This window comes from Phascolarctos cinereus, unplaced genomic scaffold (genome assembly GCF_003287225.1).
Source record: "Phascolarctos cinereus isolate Bilbo 61053 unplaced genomic scaffold, phaCin_HiC Scaffold_4;HRSCAF=312, whole genome shotgun sequence".
NCBI lineage: Eukaryota > Metazoa > Chordata > Mammalia > Diprotodontia > Phascolarctidae > Phascolarctos > Phascolarctos cinereus.
Window position 1 is genome coordinate 677,271,505 of NW_027555847.1, and position 27,621 is coordinate 677,299,125.

At 47.7% G+C, this 27,621-nt stretch overlaps 1 protein-coding gene across 1 annotated transcript; it reads right to left on the bottom strand.

The window, feature by feature from the left end:
- Nucleotides 1-5,725: 5,725 nt before the first annotated feature.
- Nucleotides 5,726-26,387, bottom strand: TMEM221 (transmembrane protein 221). The gene is made up of 3 exons (XM_021009118.2): nt 26,095-26,387; nt 12,781-12,866; nt 5,726-8,413 (listed from the first exon to the last, which is right to left on the bottom strand). The coding sequence occupies exons 1-3, from the start codon at nt 26,385-26,387 to the stop codon at nt 7,926-7,928; spliced, it is 867 nt and encodes a 288-aa protein (XP_020864777.1). The 3' UTR covers nt 5,726-7,925.
- Between the last annotated feature and the right edge of the window lie 1,234 nt (nt 26,388-27,621).

Consider the following 27,621-nt stretch of genomic DNA (forward strand, 5'->3'; position numbering starts at 1 on the left):
CATCCTTTTTTGAGGGTTATGCTAAGTTCAAGTCTAAGGGGCCAGGGGTGTGGTCAGGGGTGTCTGTATCTATGTGCACCAGTGGGCTTATTTCTGTGGGGGCCGGGGTGTGGACGTTAGATGCCCATGTGTATTTACGGGGGTAACTGTCCTCTGTGTGCATGTGTGTAATGAAGTTCTTCCCCACCAGGAGGCGCTGGAGCCCACTCTTTGGGAAGTAGGACGCCACGTTAGACTCCTACCTGGGCCAAGGATGCCATCGACCATGACCTGGTCTTCACAGGAAGGTTTCTTAGGACATCCTGGGGAGGTCTGAGCTTGGGGTCATTCAGATCAAGGTTGGAGAGATGCTGGTCCAGAAGCATCCCTTTACTTCCTAGGTTTGTGCCCCAATCAGAAACCCTCAGAAGACAAGTACCTGTAGGGGATGAGAAGATTTAGAGCCGAGAGCAGCTTTAGAGGTCGCTCATCCAACTGCATTTTACAAATGAGGAAAATGAGACCCCCAGAGGTTCCCAGACCCTTGATCACGTTCAGAGGGCTCTTCAACATCATGTAGCCCAACCCCTTCATTTTATTTTTTTATTTTAATTTTAATTTTTTGCTTTTCAGTGAGATGATTGAGGTTAAGTGACTTGCCCAGGGTCACACAGCTAGTAAGGCCTGTTGGCATTCTTGCTGTCCCTGGCACGTAACCCTCCATCTCTAGTCTCCATCTTGACTGTCCTCCATTTCTGGAATTCTCTTTCTCCTCACCTTCACCTCCTGGATTCCCTGGCTTGCTTCAAGATTTATGTTAAATACCACCTTCTACTCTCCCCACCTAGTAATACCTCTCCTCTCTAAGATTACTTTGAATCTACTCTGCATGTATCTTATATGCACCCGTTTATATACACTTTATCTTCTCCATTAGAATGGGAGCTCCTTGAGGGTAGGCACTGTGTTTGCTTTTCTCAATATCCCCAGCACTTAGTGCAGTGCTTGACACACAGTAAGTACTTAATATATGCTTATTGATTAATGTTCTCAATTATCCCTCAATGCATCTTAGTCATGGGGTCAGCGAGGATCCAAGGCTTCTTGGACTCTGTCATGGAGATGTCATATCATCAACGTTCCAAATGCTATGTCAGTGGGGATGTATGCAGTCAGTCAACCAACATTTATCGAACACCTACTGTGTGCTATACACTGTGCTAAGTACTGGGGATTCAAAGAAAAGCAAAAGACAGTCCCTGTTCTCAAGGACCTCACAGTTTAATGGTGGAGTCTACAAGCAAACAAGATATAGAGAAGAGGGGCAGCTAGGTGGTACAGTGGATAAAGCTTTGGCTTTGGAGTCAGGAGGACCTGAATTCAAATCCGGCCTTAGACATGTGACCTTGGGCAAGTCACTTAACCCTGACTGCCTCACCAGAAAAAAAAAGAAAAAGAAAGAAAGAAAAAGATGTAGACAAGGACAAATTGGGAGTTATCAACAGAAAGATGGCATGGAAATTAAGAAGGATTAGGAAAACTTCTTTCAAGTGAGACTTGAGCAAAGCTTTGAAGAAAGCCAGGGAAACTAGGAGGCAGAGATGAGGAGGGAGTACATTCCAGACATGGTGGACAGCTAGGGAGAATGGCCAGAGTAGGGAGATGGAGTTTTCCGTGGGAGGAACAACTCTGGAGCCCAAAGGATGCGGCGGAAAGTCAAGTGTAAGAAGACTGGAAAGGTAGGAAAGGGTCAGGTCACGGAGGTCTTTAAAAGCCAAACAAGGCCTTGTATTTGATCCCAAAGATAACAGAAGACACTGGAGTTTATTGAGAAAGGGAGTGACGCGGGGCTGTGATTGGACCTGCGTTTTAGAAAGGTCCGATTTGACAGCTGAGGGGAGGATTGATTGGAGTAGAGAGAGACTTGAGGCAGGGATACCAGCCCAAAGATTCTTGCAATCATCCAAGCAGGGGGTGATGAGGGCTACACCAGGGTGGTGGCAGTGTCAGAGGAGAGAAGGAGGAGTATACAGGCGACAGTATGAAAGTAGAAACAACAGGACTGGAGGACTGATTGGATGTGGTGGGTGAGAGTGAAGAGTCAAGGATGACGCCTAGGCTGGGAGCCTGGGTGACTGGGAGGTACCCTCAACAGTAATAGAGAAGTTAGGAAGAGTGGAACGTTTTAGGAGAAAGTTAATGAGTTCGGTTTTTGTCATCGAGTTTAATATGTTGACTAGACATCCAGTTCAAGAAGTCTAAAAGGTAGTTAGAGATTCGAAAGTGAAGGTTGGGAGAGAGGTTAGGGCTGGACAAGAAGATCTGAGAGTCATCCACATAACAGATGATAACTGCAATCATGGGAGCTGATGAGATCAAGGGAAATAGTACAGAAGGACAGATTGGAGATGAGTGAGAGGGGGAATGATAGGGGAGGCAATCTGCTGGGAAGGAAAGACAGGCTGGAATGGGATCCTTCCTGCATGTGGAGGCAGTTGCCTTGGCAAGGAGAAGGACCACCTCCCTCTTCGTGTGAGACAGGGGTGAAAGAAGAATCAGCAGCAGAGGGTATCTGGGAAACGTGAAATGAGGAAGAAGGAAGAAGTGAAAGCCTTGATTTTTTCAGCAAAAGATGAGGCAGGGCAGGGAGGAGGAGCTATGTATGGAAGGTCTGAGGAAGCCACCATAGTGAGTGGGACAGTGAGTCAATTAGGGAGGCACAAAAGCATTGCCTTGAGACAGTGAGGGCTCACTACATAAAGCTGCAGAGACTATCAGTCAGCAGAGTTTCATGATTTTCTCTTTGTTTCGTAGCACACGCACAGGAGCAAAGGCAGGGAGTGCTAGGTGTAATCCTAGACTGAGGTTTGACTGGGCAAGATCTTCAATAGGATAAAGGCAAAAAACACACGAGAGAAGAGGACAATGTAGAGGTAAACTGGCTTACCAAGGGGTCAGGATGGGGAAGCGAAGAGGGTGGAGCCAGTGCAGGGAGGCTAGCTTGGGGAAGAACTGTATACACTGTAGAGAGGGAAAGAGGGGCTATTTTCAACAAAGGTCTCATCCTTCACCGTGTCCACTTTACCCAAGCTCTTCTTGATTTCACCCTCTGCATCTCTAGCCCCAGCGCCAGGATAGTAGACCCAGAATCCCAGGTCTCAGCCTTGAGCTTTTTCTATGAGGTGCACAGGTGAACTCCAGAATCTTTCCTTAAGTTTCTGCCTCCATCCAAGAAGCCAAGTTTTCTCTCCAAACCTGTAAACAGAATTTGATATGTCTGCTGGGCAGGAGCACAGATATTTGTGCCATATCGAGGGCCAGCCGGCCCTGCCCATCCTCCAGGGACCATCACCCAGGATCATTTTCCAAGACCCATCCACGTGGTCTCCCCAAGCAGGCCAGCCTCTCTGTCCCCAGAGTCTACACTAGAGATTGGAGACCTGCCCTGGCTCTCTGGACTCAGCACCAAGACATTCGATGCCATTTTCTCCCATTCTGTTCCAATGTAGGCGGCCCCCAAATGGAGGACACACTCCTAAAACAAGACTTCTGTGAACCAACCAAAGTCTGCATGCAGAATTACCCTGGGAAAGATGTCATTACCAGGAAAGGTGCTTTTTGCATTTCTTTCAACACAAATAAGGAGATTTTCTTTTTTTCATGTTTATGATCTTGAGAAGAGAGCAGTGACGAGAGGCTGCATGTTTGGTTATTTCTTCCATTTGTATTAGAAGCCTTTGACTAGCAGTCAAGACCTGGCTTCAGTCCCAGCACTGACACAGCTGTGTGAGCTTGGGTAAGTTTCAAAACCTCTCTGAGCATTAGTTCCCTTATCAGTAAAATAAGAAAATTCAACGAAGTGACCTTTGAGCTCCTTTTCAACACTGGTCTAAAAGACCTTGCAGCTCTAATATTGTATGCTTTAATGTTCTAGGGACCCTTCCAGTTCTGACATTCTGTGTTCTAAGGGCCCTCCCAGCTCTGACATCCTGGGCTGTAAGGGGCCCTTCCAGTTCTGACATCCTGAGTTCCAAGGGGCCCTTTCAGCTCTGTTCTAAGGGCCCTCCCAATTTTGCATGTGCTATCTCAGACACTCTCACTTTGTCAGATCAGGTTTGCTTAACTGTTTTTCTTTGTTACAAAGGAGGCTTTGATGAGAATGGGGTAAAGAATGACTGGGGTATAAAAAAAAAATCAAAGGAATTGATAAAACTTTTAAAAACCCAACAAATTAAGTCCCTCCCAGCTCTCTGTTTTATGTCCTATTAGTACTTCCACATTCAACATGCTGTGGCTAACATATGGAAAGGCGTTTATCTGTGTAATAGAAGACCAGGGCTGGTCTGGGGTAGTGGAGGGCGGAGGCCCTGAACCAGTTAGGGACCCTCAGCTTCGGGCTCATCCATGAACTGGGCTCAGTCCTGGGGGTTCGGGATCTCTACAGAGATGACTGCGGGTCTTTTCTCACACTCACTCGTCCTCTATGTCCCCACCTTGGAGCCCCAGAGGAAATCTCATGTTTTCTGCATAGATTTGGTTACTATCAGGATCTCCCCAAATGAAGAATTGGAATGATACCAGGGTACAAGGTCAAGCAGGTAGTAGACAACTATTTATTTCCTCCACAGAAAAGAAATGCTTAAAAATCACAAAAGGCTCACAGGTATGCATTGACAAAGACTTGAAACATGAAACAAAAAACTGTAACTCCTAAGGAGTGAATACTTCACACATGAGACACGGAACGGGACTGGCTACACAGCCATTTCCCGTTCCCGCAGCTCTGCAGTGTCTACACAGTTCCCTGGAAGCCCAGGTCTTCAGGCAATCCCGGGCCCATCCATTGGGCTGTGATCATCTCTTCCGAGGAGGGTAAAGTTACAGAAAACACCTTCCTCAGCCACTCAACTCCAGCTGAGGGGCTCCGGACTTTCTGACCTCTCAGCTCATGGAGTGGCTGGAAATATCCATCTCAGGATCATCATTCAGTCACCTCTACTCAGGGAAAGAAATACAAAACAGAAAGACCGACCAGCAGCCTACTGTCCAGGGTCAGGTTTTTATGTAAGCAATACATATGTGAGTAGCTGCTATCATTTCAAAAGGCCAAGGGTTAAAGGGACTCCCTCATCCCTACAAGAGAGAGATCTAGTGCAGCGTTCCCCCCTCCTCAGCCCATGGGAAGAGAGAGAGAGACAGAGAGAGAGAGAGAGAGAGAGGGAGAGTCCCAGATGATGGACTCATACCTTTTAAGGCTGACTGTTCTTCATGGATAATTGGCCTGTCCTTTTCTTTCTTTCTTTCTTTTCTTTTCTTTTTTTTTTTTGGCAGGGGGGGGAAGAGGAGGCAATGGAGTTAAGTGACTTGTCACACAGCTAGTACATGCCAAGTGTCTGAGGCTGGACTTGGACTCAGGTCCTTCTGACTCCAAGGCCAGAGCCCTATCCACTGTGCCACCTAGCTGCCCCTGCCAAGTCCTTTTCAACCCAGTCCCATAATAGGGGGAGAGAGGACACTATGACTTAGGGACCAAGATAGGATTGCTTTGCATTCTCCAAAGCACAAGGCCTTTAGTGCTGAGCACATAGATTCCCTGTAAGTGGGTGATTATTCCACTCAGGCCTATCTCCACCCATCTTCCACTGGGAATGCATTTATGTGCATATGTATATATATATATATATATATATATGTATATATATATATACATATATATATATACACATATATAAATAAAAGTGTGCATGTATATACAATATACATATATGTATGCATATGTGTACATATGCACCTACATATATATACACATATGTATATATGTATGTGTGTGCGTGTTTAAATTTTTTGTGACATTTTAAGTTCCAAACCATCTGCCTCCCACCCTCTACACCCTGAACTAGAGAAGGCCACCATTTGACTCAGACATACACGTAAAACCAGGCTATGCATATTTCTATTCACCAATTCTTTCTCTGGAGTTGGATGGCATGAAGGAGGCTTCCTAGGTCCTTTGTAGTTGATGTGGGTATTTATAATACTCAATAACTTAGTTGTTCATAAGTATTCTTAGAACAATATTGCTGTCTCTGTCAACACATACTCTTGGTTCTGCTCCTTTCACGCCCATTTCTCGTATTTCACTGGACATCTGGACGCTTTCCTCAGCCTGAGGGAGACGTGAGGGTAGCTGGGGGATGGCCGGGGGGGGTGGAGATAGGAAGGGGCCCTAGAATCAGAGGCTCCTGAGGGCACTCCCCCCTCCTCCGGGTCCCCCTGTTTCTCGGGCCCAGATCTTCCCCTTTAGAACAACGGGACAGTTTCCTTGGCTGCGCTTTCACTTTGACCTTGGCAGTCAGGCAAGTCCACACTAATAATGGACTCTCTGATCCCAGGCTCCTAGCTCCTATGCCACCCCTCTCCAGCCTCCTCACATACTTTCACATTTGCCTCAGCCTGAGGAGCGCATAGCCGATGTCCAGTCTGGCATCCTGACTCTTGACCCGGAGCTCCAATTCCCTGACTCGCCCACGCTGGGGCCTTGTCCCCTCTCCCCCTTTCTCCCTCTCCACCTCCAGCTTCTTTTCCTTCCTCTGCTGCCAGTGAATGGACTATGTGACTGGGGGGGGAGCCATCTCACCCCTTTCCCTTTCCACTCCAACACCAAACCCAACACAAAGACATGTTTACTGTAAGGCACGTTCCTTGTGCCAAGGGTCAGTGAAGCTTCTACAAGACTATGCTTGGCATGCACAGGTCAGCACAGGGAAGCCTGGAATTTGCCCTTCTTCCCCCCTTCCCTCTTCCACGTTCCTCACTCAGCCTGCCCTAATCCATGAGGCCAGGCCCGAGCTCTATGTAGTGCACGGGGGATCTCGGGGCATGGCGCCTGCCAGCTGCGACCCTACCCTCTTTCTGCCAGCCATTTTTAAAATGGGCTAATTACCTTTCTCTGGTTTTTAATCCATGAAACAAGAATCTCCTGGTCCTGGTAAAAATGGGGAACCAGGGCCTAGCCTCTAGCCATGAAACCTCATCAACTGTTCCTTTGCCTGTTGAAATAGGATCACAGACTCCCAGGGAAGGAAGGGACTCAGGGCATCTGGTCCAGCCTGGGCCTGAGCTGGGATTGCCCTTCTACAGTGAGTATGCGGGCTCCACCCGATGGGGAATCGCTCCCTCCCAAGGCCGCCCATTACACTCAGAGACAGCTCTAAGTGGGAGGAAAGGATGACCTGGGACCTGCCCAGATCTGATTTTCTGCTACTTTTTCCGCTAGTTTTGCCCTCTGAGGCCAAGCAGAATTCTGAAGACTAGAAGACAGCTCCCACACTTCCCCTAGACCTTCTGTCCACCCAGTCCTTCAAAAGCTCATCATATGCCTTGCTTTCCAGTACTCTCCCCATCCTCATCATCTTCTCTGTCCTTATCAATGTCCTACCCAGAAGTGGATTCCCAGTCCTCCAGATGGGGCTGAGCAGGGCAGAGGACAATGGGACAGTCAAGTCCCTCCTTCTGGACACTGTCTTTTTTTTTTTTAATGCAGCCTAAGATTTATTTTTCTGGCTCTATGCATTCATGTTGACCATGCACTCCACTTAGACCCTCTGACTCTACTGATGGCTTCAGCTTTAGCCCCAGTACACTATAATAGAGTACTCTCTAGAGGGTCTGAAGTCAGAAGATATGGGTATGCATTGAAGCTTCGCTACGCCCTAGCTGTGCGGCCTTAACCTTTCTGGGCCTCAGTTTCCCCAGCTGAAGAAATGAGATTGGACTAGATGGTTCCTCCCAGTTCTAAATCCTATGATTCTATGAGATCTCTTGGACCCCCCAGGTACCAGAATTTAGCTAGACATGGGTGGTGACACATCAGTGCACAACCTTAGTCCCCTGAAGCTCTGGACTGGTTCACACTGAGGGCCCCCCCCGGGGAGGGGGGGGAGTGTTCACACCAGGGTGGAGTCTTTCCCAGAGCTGCCGGCCTTTCGACTCAGCACCCCCCTCATCTCCTGAGCCACCCCATTCCAGGGTCTGGCCCGGGCCCCCAGCAGCCCCAACTCTGCTGACAGCGTCCGGTGCATCCTGGGTGCCCCACGGTCACCCTCCTCAGCGGGCACAGGATTCCCTGGGGGGAGTGAAGATGAGGCCAGGTGAGGTCGAGCCTCCAGGAAAGGAGGGTAGGAGAACTCCCGGTGGATATCAGGTCGAGCCCTGCCGCTTGGGGCCTGCTTGTAGAAGTCCCTGGTGGGGCGGGTTGTGCTGTTCTCATAGAGGGTGTGGGCGGGCTCAGGGAGGTGACGGTGGGAGGCCTTTGATGCCCTGAGCAGTATGTGGGTGAGGGTGATTAACAGTACCACTATACCAGAGGACAGGATGCAGGCACTGACAATCCCCGTTTCCATTTCAAACAGCAGCAGCACGTAGATAGACAGAGCTGGAAGGGAGGAGGAGGAAGGAATGGACATGTTACTTCCAGTAGTGGTAGTAGTAAGTGGTCCAAAAATTAGGGGGACATCAGAGGCCATCTGACCAGCCCTCTCATTTTACAGAGCTATTTAGGTAGCACGGTGTAGAAAATGCTCGGCCTCTGTGGCTCTTGGCAAGTCACTTATTCTGTCTGCCTCAGTTTCCCCAATTGTAAAATGGGGATAATAAAAGCACTTCCCTCCCAGTATTGCTGTGAGGATTGAACGAGATAACATTTGTAAAACATTTTGCAAACATTAAAGCACCACATAAATGCTAGTTATTATTGTTATTTTTATTATTTTTAAAAATTATTGTTGTGTATTATTATCGTTATTTTTAGCAGGATGAGGTGTATGGCGTCCCTGCCGTCACGTCTGCTGTCACTGAGCCCACAGAGGGTGATCCTACATCCCAGTATTTTTACTAGAGCACAAAAAGCAGGTATTTCATTCTCTTCTGCAATGGTCCGCCGAACATTAAAAATCAAGGTGTCTTAGGAGACTAGTGACTTGTCCCAACATCTTCTCGAGGAGAGCAAGACAGTCATTGGTGTACATTCATGACATAGGGATAAGAGCCCTGGAGTCAGGGAGACTGGGTTCGAATTTCAACAATGTGGTGCCTATGACATAGTCAACCTTGGGTAGGTGACTATACTTGTCTGAGCTCAGTTTCCTCATCTGTAAAGTGGGAGGGTTGGATTAGACATTCTCTGAGGCTCCATTCAACTGGGAATCTAGTTGGACAGCTGGCTCCATCCATTGTGATCTGGGTTACTTAGAGGAGACAGACTCTTCTCTGGGGTCTCAGTTCCTGAATTGGAGATTTCCAGGCTCTACCTCTTTTACTTCTTAGTTGTGAGACTGTGGCCTTTTCAGTTTACTTTTTGTAGCTTCACTTTTCTAATCTGCAAAATGGAGCTAATTATACTTGTGCCTCTCTCCCAGGAAGTCCAGTGAGATTGTATATTTTTGAAAATTTTAAAAGACTACAGAAACATCAACTTTTATTCCAACCGTTTGATCTCATACGGAGTTACAGATGGAGAGTGAGAAGGAGCCAACCCTTCATTTCACACATGAGGAAAATGAGGTCCAGAGAGAACAACTTAATTAATGTCCCCCCGATAGCGAGAGCCAGGATCAGAACCCAGACCCTGTGACTCCAAACTCAGAGCCCTTTCTACTGTCCCACACTGTATAAGCCTTATAACACCCCTGTGAGGTAAACAGTCCAAATATTGAATCATCCCCATTTTACAGATGGGGAAATTGGGGCTCAAAGAGGGGACAGAACTTGCCTAAGGTGAGATAACGTAGGTGAAATACTTTGCAAATTGTAAAATACTATAGAAATATTGCCAAGTGTGTGCAAGGAGTCTATCACTTCCAAATGCCATCTCATTGTGCACCTGCTCAGGTGAGAAGACCTTGGACCACAAGCTAATCACGTCTCCCTCTGCCTTCCCTTATAAAACCCTACTCTCTGGACACCACGACACCCAATCCCTTCACCCTCAGTTCTCTCCCAGGCCATCTCTGCATTAGCCCCTCTTTCCTCTTCTCCCCATCTTGACCCCTCGTTCAAACAATTCAGCGCTATACTCTCCCCCTCTCCAGCCTCCCTAGCCCTTTGTCATATTCCTTAACCAGGACCATCCAAGCCTCAGTCTTGGATTTCTCCCATCATGCCTCATTTTGGCTCCTGCACAAAAGTGCTGCTGAATGAAGGTGGAGAAAATGACACAGCCATTCTAATTGGGTCCGCTACTAATTCATGTTCCACAACCTCAATTAGTTCTCTGGGAATTCTCTATGACTGTCTCTCATGCCTGGAACGCTCTCCCTCTGCTCCAGCTACTGACCTCCCTGGCTTCCTGAAGTCCCAACTAAGACCTCACCTTCTACAGGAAGCCTTCCCCAACCCCTCCTCATTCCAGCGCTTTCCCTCTGTTAATTATTTCCTATTTCTCCTGTGTAGAGCTCGCTTTGTATATAGTCATTTACACGTCATCTCCCCCATTAACAATGTGCCCCTTGAGGGCAGGGACTATTTTTGGCCTCTATTTGAATTCCCAATGCTTAGCACAATGCCTGACATATAGTAGGTGCTTAAAAAATATTTACGTCATATTATTATATGTGTCAGAGCCAGAGTTCAAATTTCCATTTTTTTCTCTTCCCCAACACACATTTCATCAGCGACTTGTACTGACACATCTGGGGTCAGCTCTGGCAATGTGGCTAGGTCACATTCTCTCTCTGAGCCTCAGTTTCTCTTTTTAAAAAAACAGAAACGAAGAGAAACGTCTCTTCTGTAAAACGTCAGTCTCCCTCTCAAGACACTTGTGAGAATCCAGTGAAGTAAAAGATGGGAAAGACTGAGAGAAAACTTTAGTTTGTCATGCCTGAAAGGTCAGTGTGTGTGTGTGTGTGTGTGTGTGTGTGTGTGTGTGTGTGTGTGTGTGTAAGACTGAGAGGCTGTACAGAGGGATGAAAATCTAAGTGCTTCTAAAGGCTGAAGGTTTGAGGCTACTCCCTCTTCCCAAGCCTAGAGGCTAAATCTGTGTCTAGGGTCTCAGGGAAGCTTCCTGACTCCAAATGCTGGTTTTCCCACTAGGAGCCACCCTCACCCCCTCCCTCTGTCTGTCTGTCTGTCTGTCTTCCTCTTCCTTCTCTCTCTTCCTTCTTTCATTATTTTCCCCATCCCCAAGCCCTCCCTTCTTGCTGACAGTTCTATTCCAGTTGTGGGCACCATCCCACCAGTCCCCCAGGCTTTTGAAACCTTGGTATCAGCCTGGACTCCTCACTCTCTCTCCCCCCCCCCCCCCATATCCAAGATGTTGCCAAGGCCTGTCGATTTCATCTCTTTAACTTCCTTCTCTCCTCCACCCCTCTGGTGCAGGCCCTCACCACCTGCCGCCTAGATCACTACAATGGGCTGCAGGTGGGTCTGCCACTTCAAGTCTCTCCCCACTGCTGACCACCCTCCACAATGTTGCCAAATTAATTATCCCAAAGTACACATCTGACCATGTCACGCCTCTCTCTATTCCATAAATTCCAGGGGTTCCCTATTACCTCCAAGAACAAATATAAAATCATTTGGCATTAGAAATTCTTCTTAAACTGCCCCCCATGCCTTTCCAGTCTTCTTACACTTTAACCCTGTATCCTGATTCAGTGACCTGGCCTCCATGTTGTTTCTTGAACCAGACACTCCATCTCCCCCACACATGGAACTCGCTCTCTCCTCCACTCTGACTTCTGACCTCCCTGATTTCCTCCAGGTCCCAGCTAAGATCCCACCTTCTACAGGAAGCCTGTCCCAAGCTCCCATAATGCTAGCGCCTTTCCTCTGAGACTACTTCCAGTCTACCCCATACATATCTTGTCTGTACACAGCTGCTTGCGTGTTGTCTGCCTGTCAGATAGAGAGCTCCTTGAGGGCAGGGACTGTCTGTCTGTCTTATCCTCAGCACTTACTATAGTGCCTGGCATTTGGTAGGCATTGAGGAAATGCTTATTGGCTGACTTCCTTCCCCTCAGAACCCAGAATGTCAGGGCTGGGAGGGCCCTTAGAACCCAGAAGATGAGTGCTGGGAGGGCCCTTAGAACACAGGATGTCAGAGCTGAGAGGCCCCTAGAACACAGAATATCAGAGCTGGGAGGGCCCTTAGAACTCCCAAGGTCAGAGTTGGGAAAGCCCTTAGAACCTAGAATATCAGAGCTGGGAAGGCCCTTAGAATCCAGAATGTCAAAGCTGGGAGGGCCCTTAGAAAACAGAACGTCAAAGCTGGGGAGAAGCTATAAAAAGTAATCATTGTAGTACATAGGAAACAGCAATGGACTTGGAGTCAAGAGACACAGGTCCAAATACCAGGTGACCCTTCCTAGCTGTGTCACGCAATCTCTTGGCCTCAGTTTCTTCACCTGTAAAATGGGGGACAAAGAGATTTGTGTTACTTATCTCACAGGGCTGCTGTAGGGAAAGCCCATTGTAAACCTTTAAGCATTCCCAAAGTGTAAGAATGCTGGGCCTTAGATCAGCCAGGGCGGCCTCCTGCTGCGACAGAAGGGACAACTGAATCTCAGATAGATGGGTCCGAGGGTCACACTGCCTAGGAGCAGAGCCTGGATGACTTGCCTCCCAGCCCAGGCCTTTTTCCTCCACCTTACAGAGCAGCCCAGGGCTTGGATAACTCACCATGGGGAGGAGGACGGAGGGTGGAGAGAAGGGGAAGGGGTCACTCACTACTAAGTGCTGGGATAAATGGATAGCTTCTCGCCTGTGCCCATCCATAGTGTGTCGGGGAGAGAGATGGGCCCCTACCTGCTAAGTACACCGAGACCCCACAGCAGAAGAAGCCGACAGCGACATGCTGGAGACAGCGGCTGTCCAACAGGAACCAGTCAGCCCTGTAAAGAAAGAGGTTTTTAAATAAGGAAAGCAGTGCAGCAAAGGGCCAGATGGAGAGATTTGGAGTCCAAAGGCCTGATTAAGGGTCTTCAGTAACAGAGAACTCACTACCACTCAAGGTAGTCTATCTAATGCTACACTGCTGTTGTTAGGAAGTTGTCCATGTGCTCTGGGTTCAAATCTCTCCTCTGATGTAATCGTGAGCAAATAATCTCTCATCCTACTTCCTTATTTGTAAAATGACGGGGTTGGAATAGATGGGCTCTCCAGACTCCTCCATATCTAGACCTAGGATCCTCTAATCCTGTGACATCAGCCTCTCTGCCAACCCTGGTTTTGGCCTTGGTGGCCAACCAGAACACGGCACAGTCACTTTTCAAATAAGATGACTATCATTCCAGGTTGCCAACGTCCTTCCCAGAGGGTAGCACCCAGAACTGGACAGAATACATACTGAGGATTCTCAGACACAGGATTTAGAGCTGGAAAGTACCATCTCATAGGACCCATTCATGAAAGGGATCCCCACTAGGGCAGAGCTGACAGGGGGTCACCCAGCCTCGGCCTGAAGACAGCCAGGGAAGAGGATGCTACCCACTTTGGACGTCTCAAATGGTCATGGCTTTCAGATAGTCCAGTAACTTTTAAATTCTCTCTCCTGGATCTATTTTCCAGGTCAGTTGTTTTTCCAATGAGATATTTCACATTGTTTTCTAATTTTTCATTCTTTTGGATTTGTTTTACAGTGTCTTGATTTCTCATAAAGTCATTAGCTTCCAATTGCTCTATTCTAATTTTTAAGGAAGTACTTTCTTCAGTAAGCTTTTGGACTTCCTTTTCCATTTGGCCAATGTTGCTTTTCAGGGTATTCTCCTCATTGGCTTTTTGGACCTCTTTTGCCATTTGGGTTAGGCTATTTTTTAAGGTGTTACTTCCTTCAGTATTTTTTTGGGTCTCCTTTAGCAAGCTGTTGACTTGTTTTTCATGATTTTCTTGCATCACTCTCATTTCCCTTCCCAGTTTTTCCTCTGCTTCCCTTACTTGCTTCTCAATATCCCTTTTGAGCTCTTCCAAGGCCTGGGACTGATTCATATTTTTCTTGGAGGCTTTTGATGTGGGAGCTTTGACTTTGTTGTCTTCTTCTGGTTGTATATTTTGATCTTCTTTTTCACCAAAGTAAGATAATATAGTCTGACTCTTTTTATGCTGCTTGCTCATGATCCCAGCCAATTACTTGAGTTTTAAACTCTTTGTTAAGGTAAGAGTCTGCTTCCAATGTGGAGAATGTACTGTCCCAAGCTTCAGGGGTTTGTGTAGCTGTTTTCAGAGATACTTGTAGGGACCTGTAAATTTTCAGTTCTTCTGGGGTGGTATGATAAAGGGCGAGGAGTTTACTCCTTTCCTGGCCTGGGCTCTGGTCTGTTAGTGACCACAAGCAGTCCTTTCTGTCCTGGAACTGTGAGGAAGGTTTTCTCTCCACAGCCACTCCAAGCTCCACTGTGCCAGTGCTCCTCCTCACCCCAGCACTGCCGCCCAGAACTGTGACCCAGATCCACACAGGGGCAAAGCAAGAGATTCCTGCTTCAGCACTGGCAAAGAGATCCCTGCGATCCCCCTCTGATCAGCCACTGGATTCCCCCTCAGTCCCTGGGCCGGAAGCTCAGGAGGCAGCTGCCCCCCCAAGGGCTGTGCTCTCAGGGAACTGGATCTGAGACCCCGCGCTCTTCTCTCAGCACCGCAGAAACATACTTTTCACACTGACCTTCTATGTTGTCTTTGGCATTCCTGGGTTGAGAAGTCTGGAAGCCACCACAGCTGCCCACGATTCAGTCCTCTGAGGCCTGCTCCAGGTTTGCTGCGGCCTGTGCGCCCACGCTGTGCTGCGTTGCGCTCCCAGCCTGGCGCGATATACCTTTCTGATCAATCATCCAGGTTGTCTTGGGCTGGAAATTTGCTTCACTCTGTCTTTTTGTGGGTTCTGCTGCTTCAGAATTTGTTTAGAGCCATTTTTTACAGGTATTTGGAGGGGTTTGGGGGAGAGCTCAAGCAAGTCACTGCTTTCACTCTGCCATCTTTGCTCCGCCCTCCCAGAAGCTAGACGTCTCAAATGGTAACAGTGGGAATCACACTGACTCTTGGGCAGACCTGGGTCCCAGCTCTGATGCTCCCTCACCAAGGGCCAGCTAGGTGGGGCAGTGATAGTGTTGGGCTTAGAGTCAAAAAGACTTGAATTCAAACCCTGCCTCAGACTCTGGGCAAGTCTCTTAATCTCTCTGATTCTCATTTTTCTCATCTGTACAATGGACATAAAGACATTACCTACCTCCCAGGGTTGTTGTGAGGATCGAGTGAGAAAATATGTGTAAAGTGTTTGCTATGATGTTTTAATCACTGTGTGACCTGGGGCAACTCACTTTAAGGTGCCATGCCTCAGTTTCCCCCTTTGTAACATGAGGGGGTTGAACCAGAGGGTCTCTGAGGCCCTATCCAGTTGCAGACCTATGGTAATTGTCAGGAAGTTCTCATGGGCCTCACACCTCCATTTACCTCTTTGTAACTTGCCTCTGTTCTGTGCCGTCAGTTCCCTCCTTCTGGACATCAGCTCTATCCGCAGAACAGCAAAGGGCTGAGCTGCAAGAGACCTGAGGCAGCATGCAATCCGACTCCCATTTTATAGGCAGAGAAACTGAGGCCCAGGAGAAGCAACCACAGCACACTGGATATACATGATGACGATGATGGTGGTGGACATCGAGTGGCACGAAGGAAAGAGCTTGGAATCAGGAAGACCTGAGTTCAAGTCTGGCTTCAGATGCTGACTAGCTGTGTGACCCTGGGCAAGTCACTTAACCCCATTTGCCTCCATTTCCTTGTCTATAAAATGGAGACAATAACAGCACCTCCTTCCCAGGGCTGTTGTGAAGATAAAATGAGATTATATTTGTAAAGTGCTTAGCACAGTGCCTGGCACATAGTACACTATTTATAAATGATAGCTATTTATATAGTGCCAGGCCTGGAGTCAGAAGACCTGAGTTTAAATCCAGCCTCAGATACTTATTAGCTGTGTGACCCTGGGCAAGTCACTTCACAGTTTACCTCAGTTTCCACATCTATAAAATGAGCTGGAGAAGGACATGGCAAACCACTCGACTATCTCTGCCAAGAAAACCCCAAATAGGGTCATAAAGAGTCGAACGTGACTTAGCAATATTTATATGGTGCTTTAAGGCTTGAAAATCCCTGTCCTTGTCATTTCACTTGATGCTAACGACAACCCTGTGAAGAAGCTGCGATCAACAGCCCCATTCTACAGATGAAGAAACTGAGACTCAGGGTAGTTGAGTGACTTGCACAGGGTCATGCAGCTAGAAGTATCTGAGGTGGAATTTGAACTCATGTTCTTTACATGAAGTCAAGCACTCATACCCAGTGCACCACCTAGTTGCCTAGAGTTCTAACCTTGGGTCAGAAAGACTAAGATTCAAGCCCTGCCCCTGACACACATTGGCTGTGTGACTTCGGGTAAGTCACTTAGCCCCTCAGTGACCCCAGGCAACTCTTTAAAGGTACTGCAGAGCACGTACTATCAGCATTGGTGGAGGGAGTTTCCTCAACGGGAGTCCCAGGTACCAGTGAAATCACAGATCTGGTCCAAAAAAAGAGGAAGAAAAAGAAGCAAAAGCTCTCAGGTAGTAGGTGGGACTTGCCCAAGGTCATGCAGTCAGGGCTAGAGCAGGACCCAGAATCTGGTTCAGTCAATAAACACCTGTTAAGCTCCTACTGTGTGCTAAGGGCTGGTAATATTCCAAAAGAGGCAAAAGATGGTCCCCACCCTCATGGAGCTTACAATCTAGGGGGGGAGATGACAGTGTAGAAACAAAATCAACAGAAAATCAACAGAGCAATGGCGCTCGCATTAAGGGGGATTGGGAAAGGCTCCCTGTGAAAGGCAGGGTTTTAGCTGGAACTTGAAGGAAGCCGGGGAGGTTCAGTAGGCAGAGCTGATGTGGGACAGCATCCCCAGCATGGAGGAGAAAATGCCCGGAGGTGGGAGATGGAGGGTCTTGTTTGTGGAACAACAAGGAAGTCAGTCTGCTTGGATCTCAGATCACAGCCGTCCCTTCCACATCATGGGGATCAGGGGTGCAGTGCCTGCAATCTGGAAAATCCATATAAAATGCTTTGGCCCCCCCTTTGCACCAGACAAGTCTGAATGACTATGGTGTTAAAAGATAAGATATGTTGATCTTATTCAATACCATAATATATTTTATGCATTTCTGAGTTTCTAAACTTTTTTTGTGTCGTCTGTGGCTTCTGCAAAACTCCCCCAAAATTCCTACTTAATTTCTTATGCCAACCCACGATGGGGGAAGTGGAGATGGGGAAGGGATAACTGTACTTGGAAGGGGCAGAGTTGTGAGTGTGAGAAGACTATAAAGGGGGTGGGGTGGGAGTGGGGTGTAGGGTGGGTTATGAAGGGTCTTGGAAGCCAAACAAAGGTTTTTCTATTTTATTCTGGAGGTAATAGGGAGCCACTGAAGTTTATGTATAGCAGAAGTGATATAGTCAGACCTGTGTTTAGAAGAAGACACTTCTACAGAGTTCCAAGAGACTTGACCAAGCAGCGGCCTATTTCAACGGTCTGGGCATGAGATGGTGAGGCCCTGGACGAGGGTGGGGGCAGTGTCAGAGGAAGGAAGGGGCAAATGGAGACAGAAGGCTGGAGATCAGCAGAGTAGGGTTGAGGAAGTCGATCTGAGAGTCATCAGCATTGAGATGATACCTGAATAACGTGGGAGTTAGCAGGGAGGGATGGAGAAAATGTGAAAGAGAGGGACGTAGGCATGTTTATAGAGAACAGGGAGGTAGCTAGCAGAGAGGAAGAGAGAGAGGGTAAGTGAAAGTGGGGATGATAGTGATCAAAATCTGCTGGAGAAGACAGGATGAACTGGGATCCCTTGTGCAGGTAGAAAGGGTTTCACCTTAGCAAGAAGAAGGGCCATTTTTTTTTCATGTGAGATGGGGTCAAAGGAGGAGATGGCGGGGGAAGGTATCTGAGTGGTGTGAGTTGAAGAGAGGTGGAAGGGGGGCTTTCAATGAATGGCCTCAGTATCTTCAATGAAATATGGAATGAGGTCCTTAGCTGAGAAGGTGGGGTGAAGGGGAACCACAGAAGGTTTGAGGAGGTTTGGAACGTTTGGAAGAGCCACTGTGGAAATAGGATGGTAAGCCAATCAGAGGGATGTAAAAGGATGGTCTTGTGGAAGTAAGGACCCAGTTGAAGTGATGTAACACAAATATATCATGGACCCAATCAGCATGTTTCTGTGATTTTCTCCACCTTCATTCAATAGCATGGAAGTAGGAGTGAAGGCAGGTAATGGTAGGAATAATCCAAGGCTGGGGTTTGGCAGGACAAGAGTAGACATAGAATATGGAAGAGGGGGGAAGCATCTCTAGAGAAGAGGACAGTGTGGAGTGGGCTGGCTCACCAAGATGTCGAGATGGGGAAAAAAGGAGAGGGAAGACTTTGCAAGGACAATGTGCTGGGAAAGAACTGAGAGACTGAATGAGGATGAAGAGCAGGCTTGTAAGGCAGAGTGAGAGGTGGAATAACAACTGATGGTGATAGAATGAGGACATTTCAGAGATCAAGAAGATGGAAGTGGTGCTTTTGTATGTGATGGTGAGATCAAGGGTGTAACTGGGTGTAGCCGGGGTGGTGTGGAGGTTATGGGAAATGGGTGAGTTAGGGAACTAGGAGGTTAAGGTGTTTGAGGGAGTACCAGTATGCATGGTGAAGCTCCCTAGTGTGGGGGCAGGAGGGGAGGAAGAAAGACCAGGAATCAAGTACAGAACTCACTGAGGAAAGAAAGGGAATGCCCTGGGAGTGAGCAGACAGTAGATAACCAGAATTTGGATTGGGTGGTAGATAGGGACTGAGAGACGTTACTGAGTGATGGAGGTGGAGGGAGATCCTGGAAGCAGCAACGGGGAGCAAGGAGCCCTCACACTTCAGGTCCAGAATTCCTTTCTGGTGCTCTGCCCACTGCAGGGATGGGAGGGGAGGAGAAAAACGTCATCACACACCAGGGCAGAGGAAGGAAGGCATTCTGCTGTGTCAGCAGGGACAAAGGCCCAGGCTGTGGAAGGCCCAAATGAGTAATCCAGTGCGACAGGCTAGATGGGGACAAAGCCACCTTCTGTCCCTAGCAGGCCAGGCAAGGGAGGGGCAGGGCAGGGGGACACTCCCTGAGAAGGACAGAGCAGAGTCCAGAGCACTCCAGGCCCCAGTAACCCTTTCCTAAACTTTTTTTAAAAGGCACCTCCATGGGGCTGCTGGCAGAGCTGAAGTTAATGATACAGAGAGCCTCCCAGATCTGGCTTTGACCAAAATGGGGTTGGCTGGGCTCAGAGACCCCCGAATTCTAGTTTTGATTTGGCCACCAATGGACTATTGCTCCCTCGAGGTGGACAGCCAGCTGCAGACCCAGGGAAATAAAAGAAGCCTTATCCTGGGAGATGAGCATGTTATTCACTGGACAGGCAGGTCCCACCAGGTGAAAAGCCAGAAGTTACAGAACACAGAAGATCAAAGCTGGGAGGAGCCTTAGAACACGGAATGTCAGAACCGTGGGAGGGCCCTCTGGATAGAAAACATCAAAGTTGAGGGGGACCCTAGAACACAGAATATCAGAATTGAGAGGGACTTTAGAACACACAATGCCAGAGTTAGGAGGGACCTTAGAAAATAGAAGACTAGAATTGAGAGGGATCTTAAGAATATAGAATGTAAACTTTAAATTGCTATAAACACTAGTATTTGAGGGGAGGTATACCCATTAAAACTCCCAATAAGGAGACTCACTCCTCCAATGTCAATAGCACCTGCTCTATCACTTATATAGAACCAGAGAGTTGCCTGGGGACATGGAGTATTTAAGTGACTTGCCCAAGGTCACACAGCCAGTATCTCTGAGACAAGAATCGAACCTGTCTTCCTTCTTCTGAAGCCAGCTCTCAATCCACTATGCCACTCTGACCGTCTTTATGGTTATTATGAGTTATTATAAGAAGGTCAGACTTGCTCCATCCTGGCACCAATCTTGTTCAATCCATCTGCCAAGTCTCTAATGCCCACATGGTGTAGCAGATAGATTTGGTGCCAGGAAGGCTTGATACTACCTGTGTGACCCTGGGTAAGTCACCTAACCTTTCCCAGCCTCAGTTTCCTTATCTATAAAATGAGGATAATAATAGCATGGGGTGGTTTCAAGTTTCCTCATATATAAAATGAAGGGCTCTGAGCAATGTAATGACCAACCATGGTTCCAGAGGTAGATGATAAAACATGCTACTCACCTCCTAAGAGAGAGGTGAAAGACTCAGGGTGCAGGATGAAATGTATATTTTTTGGATATATCCAATGCAGGAATTTGTTTTGCTTAACTACATATATTTGCATTATGAGAGCTTTCTTTCTTTGTTTCAACTGAGAAGTGAGAAAAATGGATTTTATTAAGTGGAAAAAAATGTTTAATTCAATTTAAAAAATTTTTTTAAATGATGGAGATTGGACTAGAATCAGAGGATGCACTCCCAGTTTTCTTTATCAGTCACCCAAGACCTTGGGATCTTGTCTATGTGGCCAGGTGTGTGTTCCTGCCCCATTCCTGGGAATGAGTTCCAGGCCCCTGCTTCACACTGAGCCAAGAAGGCTGAAGCCTGGCCCCTCCACCCATGTGGCCTTGCTGGCAGCAACACTGCCCTTGCCTTCAGTGGCCTCCTAGCCTGGGGTTAATGATTTCACCAGGCATTAGCTTCATCCACAAGGTGACCCACAGAAATATGAAGTCTTGGTATGTCCACCTTCCCAGACCTCCCACCCCCACCCTGCCTGAAAGCTGAAGGTGCCCATCAGATTCTGTAATGGCGCTCCAAGGAGGAAGTACGATCTGTCTTCAAAAGTCTGCAGGGTGTTTAGAACAACAACCACCTGTTCTACGCGGCCCCAGGTGGGGGCAGAGGAAGATGGAGGCAAACGAAACAGGGCCAGCTCCAGATTGAATGGAAGGAGACATTCTCTCACGATGACAAGAGCTGTCCCAAAGTGGAAGCGCTGCCTGGTCATCCCTGGAAGCCCTCAAGCAGAGGCAGGATGGCTACTTCTCAGGAAGTTAAAGAGGGGATTCCTGTTCACCCCCTTTCAACTAGGCGCCTTCTATCATAGCTTCCTGCTCAGATATTCTGTCCATTTTTTCGAGTCCAAAAGCCCTCTACCCCCAAAGCTTGCCCTAAGTTTAGAGATTTGAACCCAAGCTTTCCAGGCAACAAACCTACCACTCTATCTGCTACACCATGAGGGTGTTAGAAAGATGGCCAATGGATTGAATAGGATTGATTCCAGAGTGGAAGGAGGAGGATTCAGCAGAAAGATGGGACACCAAGAATCTGGGGTCTTTTGGACCAGAAGATCTTCTTTGCTTCCTTCTGTGCCCTTCCTACTCCCCTCTCCTTCCTTTCTGAGCTGATCTCCATAGACAAGGAGGAGAAAGAAGAAACAGAGAGATGCATATCACAGATCACCCGGTAAAGTGAGCTGTGGTATGTATTACAGGCCCTTAGAACAAAGAAGGTGGACTGTCAGAGCTCAAGAGATCTTAGAGGCAGCCTCATTTTACAGATGTGGAAATTGAGGCCCAGAGAATCAAGGTACCCCGTGCTTTATGCACACGCAATTTCAATAGCATACGGAACTTTCAGAGGAGGAAACTCCCTCCTACCAATGCAGGTAGGATAAATAAAAGGATTTGTTCTGTAAAACTTGGACTCAGGCAAAAGGCTGCACCCAAGGACCTAGAAGGTCATATGTAGCCTAGAGCCCACCTCGAGGGAGGTTCCCCAGAGCCCTGAGGGTTAAATGACATGCCTGAGAAGACACTGAAAGTATGCATCAGAGCGAAGACTTGAATTCGGGCCTTCCTGGCTCCAAGGCCAGATCTCTATCCACTATCTCCTTAATTAATATTTGTTGAATTGACTCAGATTGTTGAGACGACTTGTCCAAAGTGTCTTCCCACAGAGGCTACCTCCTGCTTTTCCTGCTTAGATTTTATGTATGCAACATGTTTGTGTTTGTCACTTCCACTAGACAGGGACCCTGTTTTTGCCTCTCTTTGCATTCCCAGTGTTCAGCATGGGGCCTGGCACATAGCAGGTGTTTAATAAATTGCTTGTTGACTGACTGACCGACCCAAGATCATAGTGGCAGAATGAAGACACAGAGAATCTCAGAGCTGAGAGGAGCCTTAGATGGCATGTAGCCCTCCCTTTACCTGGACAGAAGTACCCTTTATGCCATCCACCTCAAATAATCATCCAGCATCAGCTTGAATACTCTTAGTGATGAGAACTCACTACCTCAAGGGGTAACACATTCAGTTTTCAGGGAGCAGCAAACATGAAAACTGTCCTTTCTACAGCTTCCATCCATGGCTGTTGAATCCTCTGGAGTAGCCAGCAAAATGGGATGGGAAGAATGCTAGAAATTAAAGCCAGATGAGCCAAAGTCCAGGCCCTGCCGCTTACTACAAGCTGTGTGACCTTCTACAAGTCACTTCCTCTCTCTGTGCCTATCTGTAAAATTATAGAATCCTAGACTTGGAAGGGCCTTCAAGGGCTACCTAGCAGACCCATAACTGAACAAGAATCTTCTTGACAGTCCCCTCAACAAGTGTTCAGCTATCCTTTGCTTGAAGACCTCTAAGAAGAGGGTAACCGTTATCTCCCATTCTCTTTTTGGGCAACTTAAATTATTGGGAAGTATTTCCTTATATTGAACCTAAATCCTCTCTTTAATGTCCACTTTTTGGTCCTTTGCCCTCTGGGGCAAAGCAGAACAAGATTAATCTGTCTCCAAAAACTTGAAGAGAACTACTATATCTTTTCTTTAGATGAAACATTCCAGTTCCTTTATCTTATGGCCAATCATCTTATGAAATATTTAGCTGGCCCTTCACTATCTTAATCATCCTACTCTAGAACTCCGCCTTATCAATGTCCTTCCTAAAATATGGTACAAAGAATGGAACACAATATTCCAGAAACTGGTCTCAACATAGCACTGTTGACTCACTGAGCTTACAATCCACTAAAAGTCCCAGATCTTTTTCAGATGAACTGCTGTCTAGCCACATTTCCCCTATCCCATATTTGGAATGAAGGTGATTTTTTTTAACAATAAGCTTAAGACTTTAAGATTACATTTTCTCTTATTAAATTTGGCCCAATAATCTACTGTCAAGATCCTTCTGGATCCTGACTCAATCCAACACATTAGTTCTTTCTCCCAGCTATGTGTCATCTGAAAAATGTGATAAGCATTCCATTTTTTACTTCATCCAAGTTATTGATAAAAATGGTCAGCATCACAGGACCAATGAGAAATCCTTGGAGTACTCCACTGGAGACCTTCCAAGCTGACATCAACTCATTAATGACTAGTTTGGGGTCTGGTCATTCAACCAGCTCCAAATACACTTAACTCTCTATAATTTAAGAATGATAATAATAATAGCTAGCATTTACATAGTGCTTAAAGGTTTGCAAAGAGCTTTATGTGTTAATTCATTTGCTCCATTTTAGCCAACATCACACCATCTCGTCCAGAAGGACAGCACTAGTAACGAATGGTCAAATGCTTTTCTGAAATTAAGGCAAACTATACCTAGAGCAGCTGGAGAAGGAAGTAGCAAACCACTCCAGTATCTTTGCCAAGAAAACCCCAAATGGGGTTATGACGGAACAACAACAATAAAATATCTGGCACATTTTCTAAGTCTGGTAACCCTGGCAGAAAAAAAGAAATGAGATAATCTGCTATGACCTGTGCTTGATGAAGTCATGTAGGCTCTCTATGATGACTGCTTCTTTTTCTTGTTGGGTTGTTTTCAGTTGTGTCTGACTCTGTGATTCCATTTGGGGTTTTCTTGGCAAAGATACTGGGATGGTTTGCCATTTCCTTTTCCCACTCATTTTACAGATGAGGAAACTGAGGCAAGCAGGTTTAAGTGACTTGCCCAGGGTTACTCAGATAGTAAGTGTCTGAGGCTAGATTTTTGAGGTGCCTCCTTCCCCACTTACAGTAAATCCTCCTGACTGCTTCAGGCCTGTTGGCTCAGGTCTCCAAGACCTGAATCCAGGCCCAGCACTATCCACTAAGCCACTTACTTCCTTCTCTAGATGTTCACTAACCATTCTTTTACTATTCTATTCTAGGACAGGGCGTGGACTAGATGATTCCTTGAGGTACCTTTTACCTCTAACATTCTGTGATTCTATAACTCCAAGAAGTACAAGTCTTCCTTGTCTTCCAAATAACCTCTTCCTACTTCCACATTCACATCCTCCCCCCCCCCCCGCATTCTTAGTTCCTTCAAGCAATGGCGTGATCTCCAGTCCTCTCCCCACAGCAATCACACACTCTCACTTGTAAGTCTCTCCCATAACTTGGTGCCCAGTACCGAACATAGCTGAGGTCTGGCAAGGGCAGAAGTCAGTGGCATTATCACCTGTCCCTTTTGGACCCTGTGATTTTATTAATCCCCAACTCTACAACTTTACAATGTGCCACAGTGAAAAGAACAATGGCTCAAGGCAAAGGACCTGGACTCAAATTCCACTTCTGATGTTTCTTACCTGTGTAACACTGGTTACCCAGTAAGAAGTGATGAATCATTTAATCTCCCCGAACCTTGGTTTGCTCATATGTAAAAATGAGAGAGATTAGGCTACATGGACTCTGAGGTCTCTCCCAGCTCTGGATCTGGGATCCTAGCATCTTGAACATGTCACTAAACCTCTGTGGGACTTTATTTTCCTCATCAGCAAAATGAAGGGGCTGTTCTACATCATCGGTTCTCAAAGTGTGGTCCAGGGACCCCTGGGAATCCCTAAGACACTTCAGAATCCTCAAGGTTAAAATTATTTTCATAATAATACTGACATTATTTGCCTATTAAAATACTCCTCCCTTTTCCAATTACATATCTGTGTGAGGCCAGGTTTTCTTCATAAACTTCAACCAAAACAACACATGACGACAGATCCAATATGGAAGCAGATAAAAGAATCCAGATGGCTTCTTTTAAGCCAGATATTAAAGAGATTTGAGAAAATATGTAAAACAATGCTACTTTTCTCATTTTTTGCTTTGGAAAAATATGGTTATTTATCCTAAAAATATTATTTATGTTAACATATAATGGGTTTATTATTATTTTAAATGAATTGATGAGTAAATATTTTAAAATTTGATTGGTTTTAATTTTTAATATCGTAAATAGCAATCGATGTAACCTCACGTTAACAAATGATTTTTGGAAGATTCTTAGTAATTTTTGAGTATAATGGGGTCCAGAGACTGAAGAGTCTGAGACTCTATTGCTCTAAATCAAAAGTTCCCAACTTTATTTTTGTTCCCCATCACCTCCTCATACCCTCCTCCACCTCCCCTCCTCCCCACCCCCCAACCCTCATGCCTGGGCTTTCTGGTGACTAAAGACCTGGATGAAGACTGATTTGGGTTAGATAACTGGGGAGAAGTGTTATTATGCTGAAGTGCTGCTCTTCTGAGGACCAAAGATTTAGAGCTGGAAGAGACCTTAGAGTCTGACTCTCCCCACCCCTCGTTTTACATATGGGAAAACTGAAGCCCAGGGAAGTTATGTGACTTAGCCAAAGTCGAAGAGGCAGGCCAGTCAGGGGTGAGGTCTGAAACCAGGTCTTCTGACTCCAGAGTCAGCACTTTTTCCACTAAACTGCACATCCCGCCGTTCAAGCTGTGGAAGCTGATTGGCCTTTGAGGTAGTGAGAAGCAGGGTAGAGTCCTAGATTAAGTCCCTAGGCTGAGGTGCAAGCCCTGGCCTTGCTGTGAACTTGTATGATTTTGGGCAAATCACTTAAGCCCCTGGAGCTTTACTTTCCTTTTCGGTAAAATGAGGGGGTTGGACTAATTCACTGATAAGGTCCTAAAGTTCCTCCTAGCTGACCTTCGGTGTTCTAAGGGCCCTCCCAGCTCGGACATTCTCTGTTCTAATTAGGTCCGTTCCTGTTCGGCTATCCCATGTTCTGAGGGGGTGCTCTGGCCTTGAGGATGCAGGAAGCTGGAGGCCAGCCAGGACCCTCAAAGCCCAGTTGGCTGAGGACACCTGGGTCCCTTACCTGTCTGGGCTGGTCCGTGCCAGCTCGGCGCTGAGATGGCACAGCAGGAGGCAAAAGAAGAGCGCACAGAAGTTAAGCACCAGGCAGAGGGCGCTCAGCGCCGAAGCCAAGGGCAGCAGGACCCCGGAGGCCCCCTCGGCCGCCCCCTCCATGGCCAGGGACCGGCCCCAGAGCTCGGCGCGGCCCGCCTGGAGCTGGAAGAGGAGCTGCGATGACAGGAGCGACATGACGGCCGCCAGGATTCCCAGTAGCACCAAGACGGACAGGGCGGGTCCGCTGGATGCCCAGGGCATGGCCGAAGTGGGGGCGGACCACAGGCCTGAAAAGCAGAATTGGGGGTGAGAGGCTGGGGAAGGAAAGGAGGAAGGAAGAGAAGGCACAGAATGGAACAAGGACCCTGGAGCAGGGGTTAGGTCTGGAAGGTCAAGGGTGCAAGGATAGGGCCTGGGCTGAGGCCAGCGTATTGGGCTAAGGCTGGGGTCAAGATAGGGGGTGGCTTAAGGGTCTGAGCCAGGAGAGCAGAGGGAAAGTGGAGCAGTAGGGGCAGGCTCTGGGCTGGGGGGAGAGTTTAGGGGGTGGGGATGCCTTAGGGTGCCAAGGGTCAGTGGAACCGAAGGTGTAGAGCTACCGATAGAATTCTGGGTGGGGTCTGGGGTCTGAGTAGGGGAGGACGAGAAGGGAGTCAGGGGACAGTGGAGCTGCTGGTGGGGGGAGGGGTGTCGGGAGCGGAGGTCCGGGTTGGAGAGAGGCTTCTGAGGTTGAGGGTGCCGAGGGACAGCGGGGGGTCAGGGACAGGCTCTGGGCTAGGGAGAGGCTCCTGGAGGTTGAGGGGGTGGGAAGGTCAGGATTCGGGGTTGGGGAGAGAGGGGAACGGGGGTCAAGGAGTGGAGAGAGTGCGGCTGGAAAACCCGCAGGGACCCGATCAGGAGAGAAGGGAGGAGCGGGAGAAGGCGGCGGCAACTGGAAAAGCAGAGCCGAGAAAGTGACAAAAAAAACTTTAGTTGAAACTTTGCAATCCTCCCCCGCCTCCCGATCCAAAGTGGAGCGCTCTCTCTGGGCGGCCTCAGGGCGGAGCTGGAGCCACCTGAAGGGGAGGGGGGAGGTAAAAGGGGGGAGGAGGGAGCGGGGGGGGGGGGACTGAGGCGACCAAAGGCTGAGGGCCAGGAGGCGGGGAGGCGGTGGACTGCCGCCACTGAGGCAGAGGTGGGCAGCCACCACCGCCGCCGGCCACCGCCGCCGCACCTGCCTCTGCACCCCGGCTTTTGTCTCAGCCTTGGGTCTGGTTGGGTATGTCTCTCTCTGTGTCTGTGACAGCCTGTCTTCTAAACTATAGGATTTAGAGCTAGAAAGGCTGTTAGAGACCATCTTCTAATCCAACCACTTCATTTTATAAATGGGGAAACAGACGCTCAGAGATGCAAAGGGATTTGTTGGCCAAGGTCACACAATTGGCATGTAGTAGCACTCTCCCTATTTACAGATGAGGAAAATGAGACTGAGAAAGGTAGTGTCTTCCCCTGCTTATCT